Consider the following 26261-nt stretch of genomic DNA (forward strand, 5'->3'; position numbering starts at 1 on the left):
GCACGGTGTCACTTGTTCTCTGAAACTCCCTTTACAAGTGAAGCGAGCCTCATTGTTGTTGTTTTCTACATCTGTTGAAAACCTTTTTTTCTTCCCAAGTAGTCCTTTTTAATTTAGTCTATTTTATTTCTGTAGTACATAGGTACTGATGTTTCTAATACTACTTTATTGTCATCAGTTTAATTATTTATATTTCATTTCTATATTCTGCTTGGGTGTTCCTTGATTATAAAGCAGTTTATAAATCTGAAATAAATGATGAAAATAATGATGATAATGATAATAATAAACTGTAGAAGTATTTATAAGCTTTCTTATGGAACACAGCCCACCCAAGGCAACTCATTGGATCAAATGCAATGCAATAATGACCATAAAACTAAGAACCAACAACAGCAATAGAAACAGCCATTTAAAAACATTTTGAAATGCAGGCCCACTAAAATAATTAAAAATAATGTAACACAACAGCAATATCAAAACTCAGGAACTCTCCATTCACAGTCAGCTCATAATAAAGACCTCAATTATTAAAGGCAGTCTAGAAGAGTTGTGTTAGATATCCATTAGTATCTGAAATTTAATTAGTCTTGACAACACACTAGGCAACACACAGAATATAGAAATCACAGTCCCTGTCTGGCAGGCTTACTCAGATAACTGGAATTGTGGCATTTACTTTGTGTCTTACAGTCATGAGTTCAATACCACTGAGCCAAAGGAAGCAGAATCAAAATTACCATATTTTTTGCCCTATAGGGCGCACCAGCCCATAGGACACACTTATTTGGGGGGGGGGATAAAGGGGGGGAATTATTTCCCCCCCAAGCCCCAAAGAGCAAAGAAGCCACGACAGCGAGCGGATGGATCCCGCTAGCTGTCCTGGCTTCGTTTTTAGCCTCGGGGCTGGGGGTCCGGGAGCGATGGCGAGGTTGTGCAACCTTGCCATCGCTCTCGGAGCTTGCGGGGCTGGGGAAGCCTAAGCTTCCCCCAACCCCAGCCCGCAGAACGGGTCCGGGAGCGATGGCGAGGTTGCGCTCAACCTCGCTATCACTCCCGGAGCTTGCAGGGCTGGGGGCAGGGGAAGTCTGAGCTTCCCCCGCCCCCAGCACCCAGAACAGGCTGCTAACCGCAAGCCTAGGGAGCCCAGCGGGAACTCCCGCCGGGCTCTCCAGGCTTGCAGATATCTGCCTGAAGTCCGGGGCGCGCCCCGCTGCGCTCCCTGGGTTTCGGGCTGCAGGCCGGGCTCCCAAGGCTTGTGGAGAGCTGCCCGAAGCCCGGGGTGCACCCCCCGTGTTTCGGGCTGCAGGCTGCTGTCCGCAAACCTTGGGAGCCCGGTGGGAACTCCCTCTGGGCTCCCAAGGCTTGCGGATAGCTTCCTGAAGCCTGGAGAGCGAGAGGGGTCGGTGCGCACCGACCCTTCTCACTCTCCAGGCTTCAGTGAAAGCACACACATTTCCCCTTCATTTTTGGAGGTGAAAATGTGCTTCCTATAGGGCGAAAAATACGGTATGAGGTCTAGTAATTTGGGAGCATTAGAGAAGGCTGATTTCCCCAATTCATTCTGGTTTGCAGCCTTGCAATTCGTTTTTAGCCTGTTTTCATGTTGCGCTTTAACGTGCCCTGGGACCCCGCAGTGATAAATAAATAAATAATCTTGTGCCCACTGTCAGAATCAGGTAATGAACGTACAATGGGAACAAAATAGCTAGGGAAAGTTTGTTTGCGCATTACCCGCCCTAGGATATCTGTTCCGAGCATAAGGCTTTATGAAATTCAAAGCACAGAAAGAATTGTCACAAGCACCCAATAAATCAGCAATTATCACAATACATTCTAGCTACTTTTAGCTAGTAACGGCAGAAGTCAGCAGGTGAAGCATTAACACCACCTGTTAATTAAAAGATATAGAGATAGTCTAGGTGAAAGGCTGGGAATGCTTGTGCCACAGTTGTGAATCTACCCAAACAACATGTCTGAAGTCTGGTTACTGTCTTCTCAAGTCAGTTAGTTAGGTCAGGGACATAGCGCTTCTCGCACATATACCAATGCTAAGAACGTAGCATCATTAGGAAATTTTATACAAAAGCTTCATTTAAAATGTTGAGAGAATGTAAAATTGCAATGAAGAGTACAATCTGATTATTGACAGTAATCTGAAGCATACCTGCTTGTTTAATAACAAAGTAAGAATAGCTCATCTCTTAAGAAAGGCTTCTAAGTGCCCCCACAAAGATGCTAATTTTATTAATTATAAATGATTCATAAATGATGAATTTATAAATGATGGCAGAAAGTGAGGAGGAATTAAAAAACCTTTTATTGAGGGTGAAAGAGGAGAGCGCAAAATATGGTCTGAAGCTCAACATAAAAAAAACGAAGATCATGGCCACTGGTCCCATCACCTCCTGGCAAATAGAAGGGGAGGAAATGGAGGCAGTGAGAGATTTTACTTTCTTGGGCTCCATGATCACTGCAGATGGTGACAGCAGCCACGAAATTAAGAGACGCCTGCTTCTTGGGAGGAAAGCAATGACAAACCTAGACAACATTTTAAAAAGTAGAGACATCACCTTGCCAACAAAGGTCCGTATAGTAAAAGCTATGGTTTTCCCAGTAGTGATGTATGGAAGTGAGAGCTGGACCATAAAGAAGGCTGATCGCCGAAGAATTGACGCTTTTGAATTATGGTGCTGGAGGAGACTCTTGAGAGTCCCATGGACTGCAAGAAGATCAAACGCATCCATTCTTAAGGAAATCAGCCCTGAGTGCTCACTGGAAGGACAGATCGTGAAGCTGAGGCTCCAATACTTTGGCCACCTCATGAGAAGAGAAGACTCCCTGGAAAAGACCCTGATGTTGGGAAAGATGGAGGGCACAAGGAGAAGGGGACGACAGAGGACGAGATGGTTAGACAGTGTTCTCGAAGGTACGAACATGAATCTGACCAAACTGCGGGTGGCAGTGGAAGACAGGAGTGCCTGGCGTGCTCTGGTCCATGGGGTCACGAAGAGTCGGACACGACTGAACGACTAAACAACAACAAAATGATTCATGAAGCTGCATGATAGAAGTGATGTTTAACACACAGTTTCTAAAGCTCAAACCATCTTTAGTGGCAGTGTAAGCTTGAAAGTTTTATGAATTTTTTTCAAGTGGCCTTGAACGTATACAATGAATGTATGATGCCATCTTATACCCTTAGTCCATTTTGCCCAGTTTGGTCCACGCTCCAAGGTTTCAGGAAGAGGAGCTTTTCCCAGTTCTGCTTCTGGAGAGCCTTTTAACCAGAAATATGAAGAACTGTTACTTGGGATATTTCATATGCCAAGTGTGCATTCTAAGCATTGAGCCATGATTCCTCCTCCAGCAGGCACAAGGTAATAGCCTCTATGCCATCCTAATCTGATTGCTTGGCAACCCTGTAAATACCACTGAGATCTTGGTTAATAAGCAGTAAGAAAAAATAAGTATGTCAAGCGTCCCACCATGAAAAGTCTGAATTACCTTTTTAAAATGAGAAAGGACAAGTCTGAGCTGAAGTCCTGTAAAAGCCACCTTTTGCACATCTGCTTTAAGCAAACCAGCCATGCATTTCCTTCCTAAATGTATGAAGCGCTTTCATATGTCTCCACAAACATCACTACATTCTGGGAGAAGGAAGAAAGAAGTGTAGCAAGCTTTATCCATACCAGCTTTAGGAGAGTTGACAAAAAAGGAAAAGCAGCCTGTGAAACAAAAGACCATGGTAAACCGTGTACCTTTAAGAATTTGGGGCTGGAATATTCAAGAGCCAATTAAATCATAGCACACTGATCCACATTCAAAACATCCTGATTCAGCTAAACAACCCACTGAAAGAAGAGGCTGAATCGATAATGACAAAAATAAAAAAAGTTTTGTTTATTATTAAAAGATTTTGATAGTTGCAGTTAGCAAAAGACAGAGGTTTAGCACCTTCCCAACCTTCCAATTCAGCATGGCAGTGTCCTTTTCTTTAATAGAAATTTATTTATTTGGTTTTTCAGATTAAAACTTTATAGTCACATAAAGGTAAAGGTAAAGGTAAAGGTAAAGGTACCGGTACCCCTGCCCGTATGGGCCAGTCTTGCCAGACTCTAGGGTTGTGCGCTCATCTCACTCTATAGGCCGGGAGCCAGCGCTGTCCGCAGACACTTCCGGGTCACGTGGCCAGCGTGACAAGCTGCATCTGGCGAGCCAGCGCAGCACACGGAACGCCGTTTACCTTCCCGCTGGTAAGCGGTCCCTATTTATCTACTTGCACCTGGAGGTGCTTTTGAACTGCTAGGTTGGCAGGCGCTGGGACCGAACGACGGGAGCGCACCCCGCAGCGGGGATTCAAACCACCGACCATGCGATCGACAAGTCCTAGGCGCTGAGGTTTTACCCACAGCGCCACCCGCGTCCCATATCCAACATAAAAACAAGATTCCGCGGAATCTCTTATACTTCCCTCCTCTCCTTTGTGGGTCCTACTGTTAATCATTTCCTCTTGCATCTTTTATAATGATTCAAATATTTTCTCTCTCTATTGCATCCAAAATTCACCATTAAACAACAAGTGATATTTCAATCCTACTAACAATTTTAGCTGTTTACAATTGTCTTTAAGGTAAGTTATAAATTTTCCCCATTCTTTATTAAAATGTTGGTCTTCCTGATTTCTGATTCTTCTGGTCATTTTAGTCATTTCAGCATAATCCATCAACTTGATCTGCCATTCTTCTCTGGTCAGCACAGCCTTTCTTGGAGATCTAACAATATGTGATGGATCAGATTCCAATCACCTACCTTAGAAAATGGTCACCACTGTAAGCTCTGGCAGAGAGGGGGGTGAGGGTCTAGATTCAGTCCTCCCATTCTTTCACACAAGCACTTAGTTTTTGCAAAGCTGATTACACTGCTGAGGGAACACACCCTGATCTTTCATGCAGGACCATAAGGCCACCACTACATGCAAAGATCTCCAGATGTGTTTCCCATGTGTTTCAATTCCTATGCTCTTCTGTGCAACAGCCTTACCCAGAAGTAATACAAAAATATGTACAAGTGTGTTACTGATGTTTCTCATGAATAATAATAATAATAATAATAATACACTTAAATACTCCACTCAATAAAAAAGCAAGATTGATCTCAAGAAGAAACAGAAGCCCAACATGTGTTGGCACCCATGTCCTCTGTTATCATCAAAGCACTACCACACATCAACAATTGTGCAACTACATTAATCAAGGCATGCCCCTTGCCAGCCACAAATCAGGGAGGGAGAATGGAATTTGAAAGAGGAAAATTGTTAAAAGTGTATTAAAAACCATGAAGATAGAACAGCTGTTGTTCTGGGGACTTTTTATCAAAACCATGGGCTGAAACAGACAAGCCATATTGCAGAGTAAGGGTTCTACACTGTGCAAGTCTATGAAATACTGTGAGGATTGGTCCCACTTGCAAAACATTACCTGTGTGCCCAGCAAGCCAGAGGTCAAAGAGGTGCAAAGAGTCATTTTTTCTATGTTTCATCTTCTTCCCAGAGACATTTTAAATAAGAGCCCAAATGGGCTGATATTAGCCGGTTATGAGGATGAAGTCAGAGCCCACAATGCAAGCTGACATTTTAAACATGATTCATGTGACAGTTTATAGTCTTTTCTTCAGCTCTAGTGCTCTTAGGATTCCTGAAGATTACAGACGCAAGTCATGATGATAAACATAACGAATGGGTATCTCTAGAAATGTGATCTCCTCCTTTGTTTTCTTGTTCCTTTAACCCAGAGTTAGTCAAGGTAGTGCCTTGAGGATGTTGTTGGGATGCCAGCTCCCATCAGCATGGTCAATGGTAGGGATGCTGGAAGTTGTAGTCCAACAACATCAGCCTGTCCTTGCTATAACTGGTTGGCTAATGGGGAAAAGATTCCAGAAGGTTTGGGCTTCAGATGACATGAGATTATTGGTAGCCAAAATATGGAGCTTGTTGCTTCATGGGTTCTTTTCTCCGTGTACTATTTATGTATTTCTAGCCTCAAGGTGTTTGCATGCTGACAATCTCTCTCAATCGATCCAACTGGTCTTCTTTCAGAGCATCTCGCACAGAACAGAAGAAACCGAAATAGTGCTGAAAGTTATGCATCATAAGCAGCACACCAGCTAGCAACTCTTTGGTCTCAAGAAGGTGATGAACGTAGGCACGACTATGATTCTGGCAACAGTAGCACAAGCATCCATTCACTAAAGGGCCAAAGTCATCCTGGTACCTAAGTAAGAAAATGAGCAGATATTAACGCTAAATAAAAATAAAAATTAAGCAAGCCTCCCACAATTTAAAAAAAACCCTACACATTGGGCACAATGAGGCAGCCGCTAATCACTCATTGTGAAACGCTGTCTGATTGCAAAGCAAAAAGTATTCTATACACAGAATACTATGCAAAGAATAAGAGGGCAGATTCTTGTCCCAAAGGGCTAACAATTGAAAAAGCACCAGTATATTCTATGGAAACTAAAGATAGAGTTATCACAGTATTTTTCTAATACCAGCTAGCAGATGAGTTATCAGGGTGGGTGTAGGGATTCTCAGCTGGAATGCTATGGAGCCTGACAATGAATACTGCCTTGCCTCACCCTAACCTGAAACGTAATGGCTATGGTTTCAATTACTATGGCAGGATGAACTTTCAAGGTGAATGGCAGACTCATCCTTTTCTTCATCAAGATAATGGTGCTATCTATCTGCTCTCTGCATTCCATTACGGGACACAGCAGGAGACCCACACACCACAATAATAAGGCAGAGAGCTACAGAAGTACCACCTTGGCAAGAGGCACCCTGGAGCTTTGCTGTCAACAAAAACTTAGAAGCCCAATAATTTCTGGTGTGGGTGGACAGCCAAGAGTGTTCAAGTTCCTTTACGGTTTGATAGTTTTCACAAAATATAAGTTAATCCCTCTATCCTGTTCCAAGCACAGCATGAAAAATGAAGACAATCATAATTTCTATTTAATTTTTAAAATGTTGACAAGAAACTAATTTTCCCTGCACTAAATGGAGCCAGGACATGCATACAAATGTGGAAGGCATCAAAAGCATTTAGTAACATATCTGCTAAAAGAGATGTATTTTTTCAACATTTTTTCCAACTCAAGTTTACTATTCAGTGGTTGGTTTTAGAATGTATACATCCCTGGTATTCTGGATGTTTTCTAACCATTGGCCACCTGTAACATCATGTGCCAATCATGGCTCCCGTGATGCCTGTTCTTAAGCTCTTTGAATATGAGCAAACATGAGGGGCAAAGAATGGTGAGAAAAAGGAGCGAGTCAGTTAAGGAAATATGATTAGTACAAGGGCATGAAGAGGATAGGGGAAATAATCAACAAGGAGCACAAGAGAGTGATGAAAAGCTGAATACCTGGCAAAGAAGGAAAAGGAAAGAATAGAAGGAAGGGTTAGAAAGTAAAGCAAACTCTGACAAGTTGAAACTCGGACTCAGAAACTGCTACCCTAACATCAGCACTGGCAGTTAAGCTAGCCTGTACTGTGGTGCTGATATTTTAGCAGGGTGGGGTAGGACTTGTCCTTTTTGCTGTGTTCGTGGATGAGCATTTTAGGAATTTTATATTACGTACTTTTTGTTAATTTCTTAGCTTTTAATTAATTTTATCTGTTTGTATTTTATCTTGTGAAGTTGCTTTGATATGTTTTTATTTAGTGCATAACAAATGATAATGATAATGATCTTATCTGATATTGCTGACTCATCTACCCAGGAAAATGAGTAGTGGTTATAACAACAACAACAACAACAACAACAACAATTTATTATTTATACCCCGCCCATCTGGCTGGGCTTCCCCAGCCACTCTGGGCGGCTTCCAACAAAATATTAAATACAGTAATGCATCAAACAATAAAAGTTTCCCTAAACAGGGCTGCCTTCAGATGTCTTCTAAAAGTCTGGTAGTAGTTGTTCTCTTTGACATCTGGTGGGAGGGCATTCCACAGGGCGGGTGCCACTACCGAGAAGGCCCTCTGCCTGGTTCCTTGTAACCAGGATTAGTATGGCATTTGAAAATTAATTGCTATAACTGTCCATTTATTGGTTGAGATACAGTAATACTAGCATGTTCGTTTGACGCTTGAGTAATTTCAGTCTGCTGCTTCTCATTCCCAATAGCAAAACCTCCAAACAGTGGAATATTTGAGTTACTTATTGCATAAACTTAAATGGACTCAGAACTTTGCCAACAAGAGTATATTTACTTAGAACGAAGAAGAAGAGTTTGGATTTGATATCCCGCTTTATCACTACCCTAAGGAGTCTCAAAGCGGCTAACAATCTCCTTTCCCTTCCTCCCCCACAACAAACACTCTGTGAGGTGAGTGAGGCTGAGAGACTTCAGAGAAGTGTGACTAGCCCAAGGTCACCCAGCAGCTACAAGTGGAGGAGCGGAGACGCGAACCCGGTTCCCCAGATTACGAGTCCACCGCTCTTAACCACTACACCATGCTGGCTCCCACTTACAAGTCCCACCATGTTCAATAGGGTTCAGTAGGGTTTATTTCCAGGTAAATGCAGAACTTCTCCCTTAAGCAACAAGACAAGTAGTCCATGGCAGAAGCTGACATTTCAAACTAAACTCTTACACCAACATACCTTTTTTCTTTCAAATTTATTTCAAATGAAGCCATTTCTTGAGCTCTGTGGATTGTTTCATTGTCTGTTTTTTCATCCTCTTTTCTCCTCGTATCTTTTTGCCCTTTCTCTTTTAAGACTGCAATGAAGCACAAAGTATTTCATTAATAAGGTTAAATAATTATATCATGATTATCTTTTTAAAATTTTAAATGCCCATGTCGGTTTTAATGAAAGAGTCATCAAAACCCACATGGGCATTTAAAATGTTTAAAAGATAATCATGATATAGTAGAGGTAGTAAAAAAAAGTGACAAGACTCTAGAGGTAGAAGGGAGCCAACTAATCTGATGGGGACTTGAAGCTCAAATTGCTTTCATTTTAGTTGCTGTTGCTCAGCTGCCTTCCCTTTCCCACTCTTAAATAACCATAAAATTCAATCCTGCCTGAACTGCATTTTGCACACTGTGAAGTCACCAAATTCAATAGCTTGTTTTTATTTGGATGGAGTTCACAAGTGACCTGCATCTGATCCACACTCCACATTTGACCTGACAGCCTGACAGCTTCTTGAAAGAATTTCAATCAGAATGTTTAGACTGTCACAGTAGTAAAGAGAGACTCATAAGGATACCATCTGTAAGTTCTCAGCACACTGAAATGTTCATAAAATCACTGGGGTGGAGAAATGGTCTATGATGCATGTGAAGCCTATTCATCCTTTGGAAATTCTGAAACGAGACTAGGTATTGTTGTGGGTTTATTTCTTTTATAAATAAAAGACTATCTTCTATTTCCAAACAAGTTACCAGGAAGCACAGAGAGACTCTAAAGCTTCTTATTCAATGAGAAAAAGGAGCAGAGTTTCCCCTTTGCACCTTTAATTCTATATGACTTGTCATATTGTAAGTAAGGTTTGTAGAAAATGTGATAAAAGATATACTTGTCTGCTCAAAGTTGCCAAAGCATGAAACAAACCCTCAACCCTGAACCCATTAAGAAAGCCATCTGCTGCTCCTTTTGGGGCCTACATTTTCACACTTGCCCTGTCTGTGAATGACAGCCCTGTTTGAAATCTTTTGATTAAGAAAAAGTACAGTCCCTAAACGCCCTTCATAATCTAAGGAACTTCTGTTTTGATGGAAACAAAACAACACAACATACAAGCAAGTTTAATAGCATATGCAACCTTTTAGGGAGGGCAGTACAGGATTCCTTTTGGTGTACTGACCTCCCCGTTGCACCAAGGATTCCCTGCCCGAGCTGCTTCAGGTTGTGGCGGATGTGCTCCTGGAGACACCTACTTTGGTTGTCCTGGGGGATTTTAACATCCATGCCGACACGAACTTACTAGGGGCTGCTCGGGACTTCGTGGAAAGCATGGCCTCCAAGGGGCTGTCCCTGAATAAGTTTGGCCCAACTCATAACCACGGACATGCCTTAGACCTGGTGTTTACCTCTACGGATGTTGGTGATCTGACACTAAGTAAAAGCGAAACAAAAGAAGTGCCAGGGTCAGATCACTTCCTGGTGCAACTGGATCTCTCCATGACCCTTCCCCTCTGCAGAGAGGTGGGACCAATTCGGATGGTCCACTCCCACCACTTAATGGATCCATGGCTTCCAGAGAGTGGTAGGGGATGTTTTATCCCATGTTGGTGGCCTTTCAGCTGATTCCCTGGTGGCCCGCTGGAATGCGGAGTTAACCAGGGCTATTTACTGTCTGGGAAACCCAGCCAGATGGGCGGGGTATAAACAATAAATTTTATTATTATCATCATCATCCTATTTTTAAAAGACACCTGAAGGTTTCCTGTTCAGGGAAGTTTTTAATATTTAATGCTGTATTGTTTTTAACACTCAATTGGGAGCCGCCCAGAGTGGCTGGGGAAACTCAGCCAGATGGACGGGGTATAAATAATTATTATTAATAATAATAATAATTAGCAAGGTGAAGTGGAAAAAGAGCTCCTTAAAGTCATGGTTTGATTTCTTCATTACTAGCTGGATGAGACTGAAGAGAAGAATTACTGTAATTTTCCACTGCAAAACACTAACTATCCTAAGCCTCAGCAACATATATAGACCATAAGGAACGCTATACCTAATAAAAAATAGTGGTCTCAACTACAACGTCAAACATCATCTGAAAATAGCATTTTTTGTGTTATAACCAGTTCATTGTTTTTCTGATGTCAAATGAGCTACAGATAATAAGGAGGTGATAAATAGTGCAGTACTGTGTATATCTATTTCTAAGAACTAAAAAAGTAATCCAGCCACTATTCCAGTATTCACACAAAAGAAGTCCATAAAGACAAATACCTGCTGTTTCAGGATCTGGTTTATAATTATAGCTGAAGGACAAAGCACTGCCCCGCTCTGTCACTTGGTAAGGGAAAGAACTCTCAAAGACATCTACGCCTCTCTCAATGCAGTCCAGCACCTCATCTGGCCTGCCAATTCCATGAATCAGTCTGCAGAAGACAAGAGTGGCAAAGGTTATTTAGTTTATTGGAATCTATTAATTACACACACACATACACCAATTTTACCTTAAAATTCCAAGAGGGTTCCCTTTAATATAAAAAAATTCAGTTACAGTAAACAATAATACTTATAATAAATACAGCCTATTTCAAATAACCAGCTTTTGGGGTACTGAATAAAACACTTTCAAAAAAGGCTGTCAGAACATAAGAAGAGCCCTGCTGGATCAAGCCAAAGGGCCATCTGGCCCAGCATCCTGTTAACACAGTGGACAACTAGATGCTTATAGGAAGCCCAAAAGCAGGAGATGAGTACAATGGCACTTTCAGCACCTTGCATGAACAGGCATATTGCTTCCAAATGCCTGTAGGGTTAGTTCAGTGAATTTCATTAGAGAGCTTCTTCCAAAATCCCTGGAGCCACCCTCAAAAAGCCATTGCCTTGAATTCAATAACAGATGAGCTTTACCTCCCTGACATATCTTAATGATGAATTTTATTTATTTATAAAACATAAATGTAGAAGTCTCTCAGCGTTCTACATTAAAACTAAAAGACAAGCATTCAATAAAATTTCCTAGGCTACATAAAAAGGATATAAGACCAAAATGCAACTGTGTATCACAAATAAAACTCAGCAGTGTACAAAGCAAACAATTAAAAATTAAAAGTCAGAATCCAGGTAAATAAGAGTATTCTGGAGTGTGGGTGCCGTCACCAAGAAGTCCTGCTTCCCCAATGCCACCAAGTGATTATCTGCTGGTTATTGAAGGACCAGCAGGGTTTCTGCATATCTTAAAGATTGGCTTAGTCTGTATCAGGGGAAGTAGTCTGCCTGGTATCCTGGTCCCAAGTTGTTTCAATGGGCTCTAAATGTCAGCAGCAAAACCTTGAACCTGGCTTGATAGCTAATAAGTCTGTGTGGAGGCTTTGGCTTTGCAAAATCATCACAGCAGAAAGAAGAAACATGGACATACCTTTTTAAGCCATGCAAAACCCAAACTACTACTACTACTACTATTATTATTATGTATATCCCGCCCATCTGGCTGGGTTTCCCCAGCCACTCTGGGCGGCTTCCAACAAAATATTAAAATACAATAGTCCTTCAGATATTAAAAGCTTCCCTAAACAGGGCTGCCTTCAGATGTCTTCTAAAAGTCTGGTAGTTGTTTTTTCCTTTGACATTGGTGGCAGGGCGTTCCACAAGGCAGGTGCCATTACCAAGAAGGCCCTCTACCTGGTTCCCTGTAACTTCGCTTCTCGCGGTGAGGGAACCACCAGAAGGCCCTTGGCGCTGGACCTCAGTGTCCGGGCAGAACGATGGGGGGGGGGGAGATGCTCCTTCAGGTATACTGGACCTTCAGGTATACTGTATAGGCCTTTAAAGGTTGGCAGCAACATCCTGAACAGAGCAGCTAACAGACTGGCTGAATATGCTAAATTGATTTATTTATATTTTTAATCCACACATTTTTTTAGAAGGGGGCAAGGTACAACATATATTATCTTCTGTTTGCAACACGTTCAATATATTAAAAGCGCATTTCAAATTAACTTGCACCCCAACAATTCAAAGGTACTTTTTCTTTGAGCAGTCGTTCATTTAATTCAAGACCAGCATTTAAAGTTTACCAAGTCAATTTCCCTAGACGCACTTGGATTGATAAGAATTATCACGACTACTGTTTATCATTCTGCAGCACCTTTCATAGTCCAAAATGCTTTGCAATTTTTATCTTAATCATTTGAGTTCACATGCTAATATTTGAGCTGCGGGCTAGTATGCTTTGTCTTAGCTCAGGATACAGTTGGTTCTCCCTTTGAGGTGGAGATGGGGAAAACAGTCGCAAAGTGTAAACTTCAATTAGCACATAGCAGTTTGACTGACCTGTGAAATCTGTGAAGATTCTTTTTCACAGAGCTTTTCATTCAGTGCATACAGCACTGTAGGTGTTCCAATTAAAAAACCGGATCTTATATGAGGCAATCAGAGGGATACAGTGCACCAGCAGAGGAGTAAAAGAGCTTGCTCATTCTTTTTCAGAGTGATACCCATGTCCCCAGGTGTGGTTAATACAGGAATATGCCTGAAAATAGGACTGAAATCTATAACATGTATGGTTTGGGCACTGCTGTTTTCCAGAAGTAATAAAGTCTGCTTTGGCTTTCAGGAAGTCAGTAAGCACTCTGAGATCTGTCAAGATTTATACAGAAATACATGGCTGAAGGATGTTCTCTATAATATAATGGAACAGGGAATTTCTCCACTGGAACTTTTAGCTTCAGGTGAAATGAAGGCAAAACCAGTATTGTTTCAAATAGTAATACAAATAGTCAAAATTTGATAAGTGAGAATCTAAATTCTGTTCTCCTTCCTTTTCAGCATTAAATCCAATTGGGAGAAAAAGTAAAAACTATTTAAGAGTTCTAAATACCTATAAATATTGGATTCACATTAAGTTTGTTCATATGAGTGGGTTACCTTCTACCCAGTTATAGAGGAAATATAATAAAGAGCTTGCTGGCAGCTCTAGCGACCTGAAAATCATGTTACATCAGAGGAGATACTATTATTTGTTTCTCTATTTAGCTGATCTCTCCTGGATGCTGAAAATGCTGCAATTTCCCACACATGCTGATTTAAGGGGACGCAGGTGACGTTGTGGGTTAAACCACAGAGCCTAGGGCTTGCTGATCAGCAGGTGGGTGGTTCGAATCCCCGCGACGGGGTGAGCTCCTGTTGCTTGGTCCCAGCTCCTGTCCACCTAGCAGTTCGAAGTGCAAGTAGATAAATAGGTCCTGCTCTGGCAGGAAGGTAAACGCCGTTTCCATGCGCTGCTCTGGTTCGCGAGAAGCGGCTTAGTCAGGGGTCCCTTTACCTTTACCTGGTTTAATTTCACATTGATTGATTGCTTTTGCTACAGTTGCCTCATGATTTAGAGCAGGGATGGGGGATGTGTGTCTCTCCAGATGTGGTTGGACTCCAACTTCCACCAGCTCAAGCCAGGATAGGCAACAGTCAGGAATAATGGGAGCTGTAGTTCAACAATATCTGGAGGGCCACAAATTTCGCATCCCTGGTTTACAAAACATCATGGTGAGTTTTTGTTTGTGTAAACTGGTCAGCAAACACAAAACACACATTCACTGATCGAAACCAAAAACCATTAAGTTAAAGTCGCTTTAGTTGTGTGTAACCTTAACCCAGTTAGTTTTAGCACTGACTGCAGGGTTGAATCCTTAGGGCCCTCTGAGGTAGGCAGTCCCAAACTGTTGTGAAATGGGAGCCAATAGTACTTCTTGGAGTTGAGGGTGCAGGTAAAATACACTTACTTTCCTTTTGGGACTTCTTTGGTTAAATAATATGCCCCCATCCCAAGAAAATATGAATTGCATTTCTGACATTTTGCACACATTCTCCTTCAAGCCATCCAGATCACATGAGCCTTCTTCACCAAAAGTAGTTTTTTTCCTAAAAGCATTTTGCCATTAGCCAGAGCTATAATATCCCCTTGGGGCTCAAAAATGCAGATGGAGTCACCCATGCTTAATATGCTATTATTAGTAATAGCAATGCTAGACTCCACAAATTCAGCTGGCAGCTTTGTCAAAAACTGGGGAGGTGTAGAAACAGCAGTTTTTCTCTCCCTCAGGAATAATGGCTGTGTTGACAATTGAACAAGTCAATCTAGGTCAATAAATTTAGCAGATGACTAGAAAAATGCACAGTACCATAATAAATTGTCACTTTAGTAATGACTTTTTTGACCAGGCCATAGAAAACGTACAGCATGAGCTGAGTTTATTTTTATGCTCCCTGGAAAGGAAAATGCTATGCATTTAACATAGCTATTATACAAGCAATTAACATTTGAAGTTCCTTAACAACAATCTTTCTAACAGCAATCAAGGTTACTCCCAATTTAAAAACAACTTGATGTCTGTCAAAGTTTGACAGGCAGATTTTCTTCCTCTATCACTCCAGCCATCTCCATTCCAGGCTGAATGCAATAGTGAGAGGGGAGGGCAACTTTTGCAGAGAAAGTTGACGCAGCTGGCAGGTAGGCATGGAAAGAATGTAGGGCTTGGGTAAGAAGAGGTGACAGTTGCTCTCTTTGCCCATGGATGGAAGCTTCTTGTGAAGCTTCCCACTGATTAGGAGTGACATCACACCTCTGCAGATTCCCCTGCCATTTTGTGCCTTCCACATTGTTTTTCTACTCTTTTAAGGTCCAGTTCTTGCTTCAATACTACTCAAACACAGCCCTTAAGGAGCAGAAAAATGCGGAACACAGTCACAAAATCTGTCTCCTCTCTTGCAGTATTTTGCCAGTAATTTATGAACTTTTTTTAAAATCTCATTTGAAAGCTCTGCCTGTTTTCCAGTGCAGAAAACAGTTATCTCCCAATGGAAGAAAGAAGTTTATTAAAAGAATATACTGCCAAGGGACAATTTTTGCATTTTTAATGATCCTGATAAGCTCTTGGGGTGATTTTCTTCCACAGCCAGCGGAGATAACAAAGTCGGTAGTACTCTGCTATTGCAATTCCCAATTGCAATGAAATGCTGATCTCCAAACCACAGGCAAACAGAAAGCAACACTCCTCCACTTGCTTATTTTGAAAGCTTGAAACAAGACCACCAGAAAAAAAGACAGAAATTAGCAGTGGGGAGAGGTGCCCAAACTTCCTGCCATGAGACACTGAAAAGGGACACAATGTCTCTTGAATCATGATGAATTGTAGCCTAAATTTATGTCAATCGCCAATTCCCCTCCGGCACTCAGAATTCCTCTCTGAAATATGCTAATTTCTATCTGCCTGCAAACCCCCTTTTGGCTCAGCTGTGACTTTATCTGCCTCACACCTGATATCAAAGGTTTCAATTTCCACTCTTTAAAATCAATATTCATGGTTGTTGCAATAATCTTACATAAACCGTTTTGTGAGATCCACCCAAAAACTGGTATATAAACAAAAGATAACATGTACATCATAAGGTTCAGGGCAGGTAGGGAGGCCTGGAAGGCCTGATTAGATTCATGGCCTGAAGTGCCCCACCCTTCCCATAATTTATGAAAAATTCATTTTCAACAGCAGATAAAAACAGTTGTGGGCTGGAGATATAATCAGCCAGGAACTTTCCAAGTATCTGCATTATGCGGCTTTTGATCAAATTTACACTGTGGTCTGACCTGGGTTTATCTTCCGGTAACTCTGCTGTAACCAGGGACAAGAGTTCCAGTTTGGTCTTCCAGGCCATGGAATTTCCTTGAAAGCCATCCAGCAAGAAGCCAGCTACCGGTCTCTTGGCAGTCTCTTTAGCAGATCGGAGCCTCTCTTCCAAAACATCTCCACCTTCAACAACTCCAATTATCAAGCTCTGTTGCAATTCCTAGTTTGGAAGGAAGTTATAAATGTAAGAAAAATACACCCTTTGGCTGGAGAAGGTAAATTAAGGCTGCAATCCTAACCTCTACTTGCCTGGAGGAAGCCCCACTAAATTCCACAGGAGTCCGTTCTGAATGGACATGGTTAGGATTACACAACTGACTACCCTGTTGCACCAGCCTTATTTGGGGCAGATACCAAAAAGAAAGAAAAAAGCCAGTGTGGAGTAAGTATAAGGGTTAAATGAATGAACTGGGACACAGAAAAAAATAATTACCATATCACTGTCCTTGTCCTTCCCCCCTTATCTTGACATCAGTTAACTTCATGGTACTTAAATGAGAGTTAAGTACACACAATGTAATAGCCTGAGACTCTGTTCCCAATATTTTAAGGCTGATTCTCCACCCTAGATTGGTACTTTTAAAGAAAAAGTCAATACTGGCTGTGGCAGATTGGTTTCCTACTGCCAAGGAACCATAGAGCTCCTGGCTACCACTACCTTATGAAGAACTATCAGAATAATAAAAGAACTTTTCACACTTGTTTTTTCCAACATAAGAGAAAAGCTCATTCCCCTGCTCCCAATTAAGTAAAGGCCTAAATGGCAGAGCAAATATCGTTTTTGGGAAGCAGTTCTACAACACTAGTGCCTCAATGTATTCACTAGAGCAGGGGAGAACCTTTTTGACTATTCTGTCGATAAATATCAGACTTCAGAACTACTCTAGCTATTTTGACAATATACCGTATGCTCCAAACCTCCCATGTTGTGGGAGACTTGAAATGGTTCAAAAAGATTTAGCTCTTACTGGAGATTTATCTTGCAACTGGAGGCACTCATCCAAAAAGGACAGGGATCGATCCACAGACTTCTTGGCCCTCTTCTTAGATATTCCTTCTCCAACCGTGTCTCCATCTGATAGACACTGGAACCAGTCTGGCTGAATAACGCGTTGGATGGCCATGAAATTTGATGGTGTCATTTCTATCCGCCCTCCACTTCCCCATATAGAAACTGACTGTCAGAGACAAGCAAACAGAGAGAGTTTAAACAGGGAGATTAGGAGATAATCAGTGAGTGACAAAGATCTTGCTAATGGAACTATCTTCTCATGCACATGGAAACTCAAGGCAAAACTGCACTTTATAAAGAACATTGATTGCTGTTAAGAATGGAAGTACCTCAAAGTCAAGTTTCTATTTCTTTATGCTTAGTTCAAACTGCCCCATACCCTGACTTCAATATGTTCATTACCCGTTCCTGCCAGCAACAGCCAATGATGGGAAGCACAAGTAGAGAAATGCGCATTTTAACCTAGATGCTTACAAAGAGAATGGAGCGGAACTAAGCCAATAGCTGCTGTTTTTGGTGGTAGCTTCACATTCTCTGCATAGCTGTCAACCGTCCCTTATTTGGCGGGAAACTCCCTTATCCCAGCACCGTGTCCCACTGCTGTCCCTTATTGATGATGTCCCTTAATTTCCCCGGGTTTCATGCTCGCCTGGCTCGGGAGGGAAGCAGCGGCTCGGGGTCCTCCGCCGTGAGTGAGAGAGCACGCATGAGCTGCCACGTCTCCGTCTCTCCTTTTCCCCCCTCAGGGGCGCATTGCGAGGAGGCGGGTAAGCAAAATCCCTTATTTTGGCTGCTGATCCCTTATTTTCGAGGCTGCTGGTCCCTTATTTTCAAATCTGCATTTTGACAGCTATGATTCTCTGTAAAGTGTCATTCCAACTTCTAAACTATGATCAGCAGATTTATCATCTGAAGGATGAGCATGTGATGCCTGTATCAAGTAATAACTTCCACATGGAAAGAACTGTCAGTAACAACACACCAAAGGCAGTTTTTTCAGCTCACATAACATAGTGGTCTGGACCTTAAGTTCTCACTCTATGAACAGAAGGTGCATTCCATGGGCACAACTGTCCTGTCATAACAGAATTTCCTTTTCTTGCACCCCTCCACATGGAGGTAGTGCACATCCAGCTGCCATAAGTTATGTCTATATACTTGTGTGAATCAGCCTCTGAGATCTGCTCTAAACTCACCAACAGAATTATAAAACTAATAAAATTAACATTTGAAAGATGTGATAAGATGTAATGCCAAAATGTAGGAGGTCTCAAAGGTGCACAGAGGAGGAATTATTCACCCAACATTTTGAAATATGGACTCTTCCCCACAGTAAAGAGATTTAGTTATTTGAAAAGATAACCCAAACTATCTTCCAGTTTGAGTGACTAAGGCTGCAAACCTATATACACTGAACATCTTCTAAATTTCCACTTTCTCCCATCTTGATGACTTGACTGTCTGTGATCTTTATTCCTCTAGCTTTAGCAACAGAAGGTCTCATTCTCCCTCAAAGGACTCATCCTTTGTCCCTTGCTACTCCATATACTTGGAACTACCACCTAGAACACCTGTGTGATGCCACCTCCCTTACTTCCCTCAAATCTCTCCTCAAAACCCATCTTCCCCCCCAAAAAACAAACAAACAAAAAACAACCCTTCAGCACATCTCCCAGTTTCCATGCCCTTCTGTAACTGAGCCTAATTATGTTTAACTGGCTCAATAACACACTGCTTTCATGTTGACCCCTAACGCCACACCTTCCCTGTGTTGAATTACAACATAAATTGCAAGCTCTTTGGGGTGAGGACTTGTATTCTATAGAGTGCCATGCAAACTGATAGTGCTATTTGATAATAATATGCTGTATTGCAGCAGCAGCATTTAACCTTGTATTCTGACCCAGTGTTGGTATTATTATGGATGATTATTCAATCACTGGGCCTCCCTGGTATCACGTAGACCCAAAAGGTTGAGTTATTAAAGCTGCCATCACTCAGGACATATTGCAAACCAAAGTCATCTGAAGATAATTAAATGCAGTGAATGCAGACTAGCAGTTGTACTGAGCAAGATGCTTTAGATGCATTTGCTGATTCTTAATTTCAAAATTAAGAGAGACACTCAATTAATTTAGGCTTTGAGACATCTGTTGAACAGATCAACAAGCATCTGCTCTCTTGGGCAATTACTCCAGCAATTACAAACTTTTCCATACAGGGAAAAAGAAAGTTATGTTTCCGTATTCACGACATCCTTCCAAAATCAGAATGCACTATATAGGCATGGGGAGTAGATTTGTACATTATATATAGAACGAGCACAATTCAAAGTGTTGGTGTTGACCTTTAAAGCCCTAAACGGCCTCGGCCCAGTATACCTGGAGGAGCGTCTCCACCCCCATCGTTCTGCCCAGACACTGAGGTCCAGCGCCAAGAGTCTTCTGGCGGTTCCATCATTGCGAGAAGTAAAGCTACAGGAACCAGGCAGAGGGCCTTCTCGGTAGTGGTGCCCGCCCTGTGGAATGCCCTCCCATCAGATGTCAAAGCGATAAACAACTACCTGACATTCAGAAGACATCTTAAGGCAGCCCTGTTCAGGGAAGTTTTTAATGTGTGACATTTTAATGCATTTTTGGTCTCTGTGGAAGCCGCCCAGAGTGGCTGGGGAAACCCAGCCAGATGGGCGGGGTACAAACAAATTAATAATAATAATAATAATAATAATAATAATAATAATAATAATGATGATGATGATATACCATACTTCTGTTCTAGGTCCTATAAAAAGGGTAGAAAGAATAATATGGATGTTGAACACCAGGCTTAATTTGGTTTGAAAATCAAGAAAGGAGTTGTGTTATTATATTATCAAAGTAGAAAATTTAAAAAGGAACACAGTCTTATGCTTATTGAACAGTTGTATATATAATTTGATTCCACAGACAAGAAACTGTGTTCCTGGAAATCTCACATTCAGACTTATTTAGCTGTTTGTTTCTAAATGAGGTTTCTAGTCCTCGTTGTGGCAACAGATGTGAAAATGTGCTGGTACTGGATGCAAAGGATTCTATAGGTCAGGCTTGCACACCTCTTTCGGTCATAGTTTCCTACCAATAATTATCTTCCTGCTACCATAATTCCTTGCCAAAAATAAAGCAAAATAAAAATTCTGAAACTGCCTCCCCCAACCTGCAAATATTCTACAGCTGTCACTACTCCCAAACAGTTCAATTGTAAGCATGTTTACTCAGAAGTAAGTCCCACTAAATTCAGTGAGATTTACTCCCAAGTGAAGTGCATATTGGACTGTAGCATGAAAAAGCTAGAAGGAAAGATTGGAGCCGGCAGCCCAAGAGCCTCACTGCATTTGGCTCATTTGGGAAGCCACAATGGCTATGTTCTGCCTCCACTGTCTAATGAACTATGTCTCTGAATACCAATTACTGAGAATCACAGGTGGGCAGAACGTTGTTGTGCTCATGTCCAGCTTTGGGGTTTCCCATAAGTATCTGGTTTGCCACTGTGAGATGCTGAACTAAATGGGCCACTGGCTTGATCCAGCAAGCTCTTGTTATGCTCATTTAAGTATTGAAATGTCAGAAAGTTCTTCTGTCTACCATACCTTGCAGTTGTTGTAACCAGGTGGGGAGCAGATTACTGGGTCGTGGAGGGAACAGTATAGCACTGAATCTGGCATGCCTATGTATGGTTAAAAAAAAATAATTACCTTTTAATATACAAACTATGAAGCCTGCACTGATAACTTTTGAATACTGTACATTGCTTATAAGCAACTGTGAGTGTATATAACTTATCATTTCTGAATAGAAAAACAACAGACAATTCATTTCCCCAGATACTATAATATTCTCCTGACCAGCTCTGTTCACCTTCCAGGAGAGAAAGGGAGGGGAAGTGGCAGCTACAAAAGCTCAACTTCATAGTGGCATGTAGGCTCTGGATTTTGATTTGATTAATGTTCCTTGCAGTTAATACTGTGCTGACAAAATGACAGCTGACTTGCTCGTCTTCTACGCAGATATCCTCAGGGGACCTGACCCTTGAGCCTCCTTGGCGATAAAACCACCCCCAGCCCAGAACAGAGCTTTAAAGGATAACAAACATAAAAATAAAAGAGTGAACTGCTGCAACAAGAAGAGAGTGAAAGCTAAAGTACAGCCTCAAAGTGTAGCTCATTTATTGCTTTCAGCGGTGATGTGAGGGCAGGGCTTAGGTGCAGCAGTCCAGATCCCCACTCAAAAGAACAAGTATGAAGGCCCCCAAACACAGTGGGGCTGGCCTACAACATTTTGATATAAATAAAGCTATGCATGTTGCCATCTAAAGGGGGGAAGGGGATAAGCTCAGTAAGCCCAGAATCTAAAGATACCCAAGTGCACCGCTGATTGCTTTCAAACATTTTTAATATAACAATGAGCAGAGTTTGCCAGAACTTTCTGAGAGAGGTCCTTCTGGCTAAAGATCCTTCTTGAAGTGTAGGGCAATTAAGATTCCCAGCTTAACTGCAATTCTGTCAGGCTTTGCTACCTAACTTTAATGCCTTACAAAACACTCCTGGGCTTTCTATCAAATTAAATATATGCTAAAGGCGGATCAGTGATCAACATGCTGCATAAGGTATTATTAGACAGCTTTAAAAACCATTTAAAAAGTCTTAGACGTTCTACAAAAAGAAAGTCAGGGGTTTTATCCTTGTAGTTAACTAAAGATATGATGGCAGCGCATTCAAAACTCCCCAGATACACAATGTTTTCATACTCCATGACTGCTAAACTGATATTATTAATTCAATCTGATTTATGATTCCGAGAAACCTTTTGGTGTATATAGTGCTTTAAAATCTATTTCATAGTGTCCTCACTTGCTGGCAGGTTGACCAGTTGCAGTGGCCAACATATAGAAAATCAGTTGACCAATGTGTGAACACATAAACAAACAATAGCAAACTGGGTTTGCACTCATGTGCAACACTGATTCTGCCTGCAATAAGCTCCTTATACAAACATATAGCTATAACTTGCGAGCAACAATATCGTGGAATATAAAGGCACAGTGCAATCTAGTCTCTGCTTGTCAGTGGCTTACAGGACTATTATGCCTTAATCCAGGGGTTGCCAAACTTTCTGGATTAGTGGGCACATCTGTAATTTTGACAAAGTGCCATGCATGCCAGTCACAAAATGGCTGCTGTGGGAGTCGGGCACAACATATCTGCCATTATCAAAAAGTGCAAAAAAGAGCTAGGGCCACGAAATGGTAAAAGCATGCCCTCTCCAACAGCTGTCCCACCAGTGGGGAAAAGGCACTTACATCAACCATCACCATGGTTTGCTCATAGAGAGATCTTTGCACATCTCCTTTATTCAGAACCGGTGGGTGGGTGTCCAATGAAATGTGGGCATGTTTAACACGGCATGCCCAATGTAGGAAAGGTTGAGCCAGTGCAAACAGGAACTGAGCAGGCACATCAGTCTTTGTGCATTGTGGATTTATGAGGGGATATTTACTAAAACCTTTCATGGGTGCCATAGGAGGTACTGATGGCACACTGCCATTTGTACATGCTGTGTTGGTGATCCTTGCCTAAATCAAATACATTCCATCCAACTTCAAATACAATTTCCAATACTGTACTGCATATTACATTCCATCTTCCAGCGTCCCACTGTATTACGGTAATACTATTACCTATGAACTTTCCAGTTCCTTCTTTATATTCCGCCAAGACCTCATGAAGTTCTACCCTGCAATCAAACAGAGAAACAAATTAGACCACTGGGGAAAACCCTTTTCAGTCCTGTGAATAAATCATTTTTAGAATTCTATGACTGAAGTAAAGTTTTGCTTTAAATGAGTATATGAGGGAACTCACACTACTGAATATAAAATGTTAACTGCATATAAACTCTCTATACAAGATATCCACAAAACACCAACAGGTGACTGACTGTTTAACTGTTACATCACATTGTCTTAAAACAGAGGTAGCTCTGGAAATGAGGTTTTCTCTTTATATATAGAAACGAGATTGAAAAATGGTAGGATTTGACCAGTCAAGTCAGTAGACATTCTTTCTCATTTCATTTAACCAAAGTAGCGGCCTGACTGGGAGGAAGGGAGAAAATTCCACTCAGTGATTGACTGGAGATATGCCTTAGTTGCAAATAAAAGGGCAGTCTCAAGCCACAGTCAAGGCCAGAAAGTGGATCAGAAGTTGATTAGCTATTCAGCAAGTTGACTCATACAGGGTCACAGCAAATAAGCTTCCTGCTGTCAGGTGGTTAGAGGTGATACATAATCAGCTTTTAAGTGACCAATAACTGGTCATGCAATATTGCCCAAAGACTTAAAAGTCATTGTGTCATTCATGTCTGAGGTTGCAATCCTAAAGACACACTTATCTATAGAGTCCTAGAGAGTTCAATGTTTACTACAGCTTAGATATGTACAAGATTGCCCTGCTGGAATCTGATTCTATCACATCTGCAAGGACAAAAAACAACATTATGCAATCAAAGATACACTACAAAAGAAACATGATCTAGTGATGGATAGTCTGCCTTGGCCCTCATACAGCTGGACAAGCACAATTTAAGGTGCTGTTTTACACATAAAGGCCTAAATGACATAGATCCAAATTTTACCAGAAGAAAAATGCACTCACAACGCTGGAAGTGGAAGTTGTATAACTACAGGAATATCTTGGACCAACTGTAGATTGTCATGTGTCAGGTGTGGTGCTGATCCCATTTTGGTGTAAAGCAGACAACCTGGAATCTCCATAGATTGAATCCCTTTCCTGCCAAGATTTGTCAGCGTGCCAAGACGACAGCCACCAACTACTTTGGAGAGGCAAAATTTCATCTTCATTAACACAACTGAAAAAGAGTAGCAAATTCACACAGGCATATTTATCATGCAATACTTGCAACTATGTGCAGGGATAGTTCAATAAGAAAGAACATGCTTTGCATGCAAAAAGTCCCAGGTTCAACCCCAACATCTCCTGATAGGACTTGGGGGGAAAACCCTGTTTGAAACATTAGAGGGCTGCTGCCAGTCACTGTAGTGACAATCTTGAACTAGATAGGTCAGTGGTCTGAGTAGGTATAAAGCATCTTTTTATTTCCGTAATTATCTAATTTTCACAATATGCATTTGGAAACCATTTGAACATCTATTTCCTCCTTTGTAAAAACAGTAGTCATATTAAACTACTACGGCATAAAGACAAAGCTATTATCACTAGGAAATCCTTCTGAGTAACAGAAACTGAAATAAATGAGAAGTGTGCAAGAACACAGAATTGCATCTTAGAATGTTTGTTGTGAGATTCATTTTTCAAGCAAGAACCTACTTCATCATTTACTAAGGGCGAAGATGTTGACTAAGGGGTTAAGATGTATTATTTTGGTAGTGGACTGTGCTAAGGTTGATGTAAAAGGCCCGCAACACGTTGTTGAACGTCAGCTCCCATCAGTCCCAACCAGTCTTTGTCAATGATGGGAGCTGCAGTCCAACATTATCTGAAAGGTCACAAATAATAAACTGAAACAAACTATGGAGCACAAATATCCCTAAAGTAAGATCTGTGAGTTCCCACTTTGAATATTACATTAGCATTTCAAAGCACAAGTTATTCATATTTCTATGTGAACTAGTTCAGTGGTAGCCAATGTGGTGCCCTCCGTTTTGGGGAGCTACAATTCCCATCATACTCAGACAACATGGCCAATGGATAGGGATGATGGGAGTTTTAGTCCAAAAATTTGGCTACCCCTGAACTACCTCCTAGGGCTGATGTCGTTGGAGAGTCATGGCTAATCTCTCAATGTAATTTTCTGCTTCTAGAAGCAGATGTGAGGGGGGGGAGGGGAAAAGAGAGAGAGATGGATTAGGGTCAGGGCATAGGAAGGAGTCCAACCATTTCCCTCATACTACAGCCCCAGTTCAAAGTTGCCTGTGGACATATTAGCACAGAGATGGGGGACATTACAAGCTTTTCTTTCCGTTATAGCAGCATTTATCTTCTTTTGATGACCTAAAGTTTTAGCTATTATGAAAGGGGAGGTACATCTTTCTGTCCATTTTATCTACATCAAACAATATTTTATGCACCTCTGTCTTCCCCACTACCTTTTCTTCAAAAAAGCCCTCAACACACACAGGGTAGTCAGAAGTTCACTGCTTGCTGTAGTGCTTTAAGTGAAGGAAACACATAAGATGTCGGTGGTCGCACTAATTACTTGAAAAACAGCCTTTTCTTCACCTCCAAGTCCAGGAAGCAGCTGCTGCCACGTTCCGTGTGGTTCATATATTAATGTATGCATATATTAATGTATACAGTGGGAAACATGCCACGTAAATGGATGGCACTTGTTAGGTGTCCACGTAGTAATAACAGCAGAGGATTCAAAATGCAACATCAACACGGGCAGAATCCCAGACTCGCCTGCTTCAGGCAGCAGGGGAGGACGCTCCTCCAAATAAAAAGGAGGTCTCCTTGCGTGTAGGAAACCAGCCCTTCGGCTGAGCCCAGCTTTCTTCTCCCCGAGGCGCCCGTTTAATCCCCCACGAGGTGGAAGAGCCCCACACATTTAACGCCCACCACGCAACGAACTGAAGCGACTTGCAGTCCAGGACGGTACCCGCCGCCCTTATCCCAATTTAAATGAAACCAGAGGAGCTGCACCCGCTGGGCCACAAGCGCTTGACTGTCGCGCGCGAGCTCCCACTCGGTACCTCAGCTTAACTCCACGCGCCGGCCACTCGCTTCCGCCGCGGTCCTTCGCGCCCGGCTCACCAATCAAAGCGGGCTTTCGTCATCGCGAGGCGCCGGTTCTTGG

The 26261-nt window shown here is 41.8% G+C and overlaps 1 protein-coding gene across 3 annotated transcripts; it reads right to left on the minus strand.

Moving 5' to 3' along the window:
* Window positions 1–4442: 4442 nt before the first annotated feature.
* QTRT2 (queuine tRNA-ribosyltransferase accessory subunit 2) lies at window positions 4443–26223 on the minus strand. 3 transcript variants are annotated; one of them, XM_083437175.1, is made up of 9 exons: window positions 26158–26223; window positions 24080–24293; window positions 23104–23159; window positions 21017–21093; window positions 17348–17557; window positions 16340–16539; window positions 10978–11129; window positions 8674–8791; window positions 4443–6272 (listed from the first exon to the last, which is right to left on the minus strand). In XM_083437175.1, the coding sequence occupies exons 2-9, from the start codon at window positions 24283–24285 to the stop codon at window positions 6041–6043; spliced, it is 1251 nt and encodes a 416-aa protein (XP_083293301.1). In that variant the 5' UTR covers window positions 24286–24293; window positions 26158–26223; the 3' UTR covers window positions 4443–6040. The 3 variants fall into 3 exon arrangements, with proteins under 3 accessions (XP_083293301.1, XP_083293302.1, XP_083293300.1); XM_083437176.1 differs by having other exon boundaries at window positions 24080–24257; window positions 26158–26213; XM_083437174.1 differs by lacking the exon at window positions 26158–26223 and adding an exon at window positions 25868–26137.
* Between the last annotated feature and the right edge of the window lie 38 nt (window positions 26224–26261).

This window comes from Podarcis tiliguerta (assembly GCF_965153285.1).
Source record: "Podarcis tiliguerta genome assembly, chromosome: 4".
Classification (NCBI taxonomy): Eukaryota; Metazoa; Chordata; class Lepidosauria; order Squamata; family Lacertidae; genus Podarcis; species Podarcis tiliguerta.

What these genes read in the sequence shown, in the direction of transcription:
- QTRT2 (XM_083437174.1), bottom strand. Translation starts at nt 26,012, where the DNA reads ATGTGTGGGGCTCTTCCACCTCGTGGGGGATTAAACGGGCGCCTCGGG. An exon ending in CTGGTTACAACAACTGCAAG is followed by an intron (nt 17,558 to 21,016) that starts GTATGGTAGACA and finishes TGTCTCTGACAG; the next exon opens with TCAGTTTCTATATGGGGAAG. An exon ending in ATAAATTTGAAAGAAAAAAG is followed by an intron (nt 6,273 to 8,673) that starts GTATGTTGGTGT and finishes TTTCTTACTTAG; the next exon opens with GTACCAGGATGACTTTGGCC.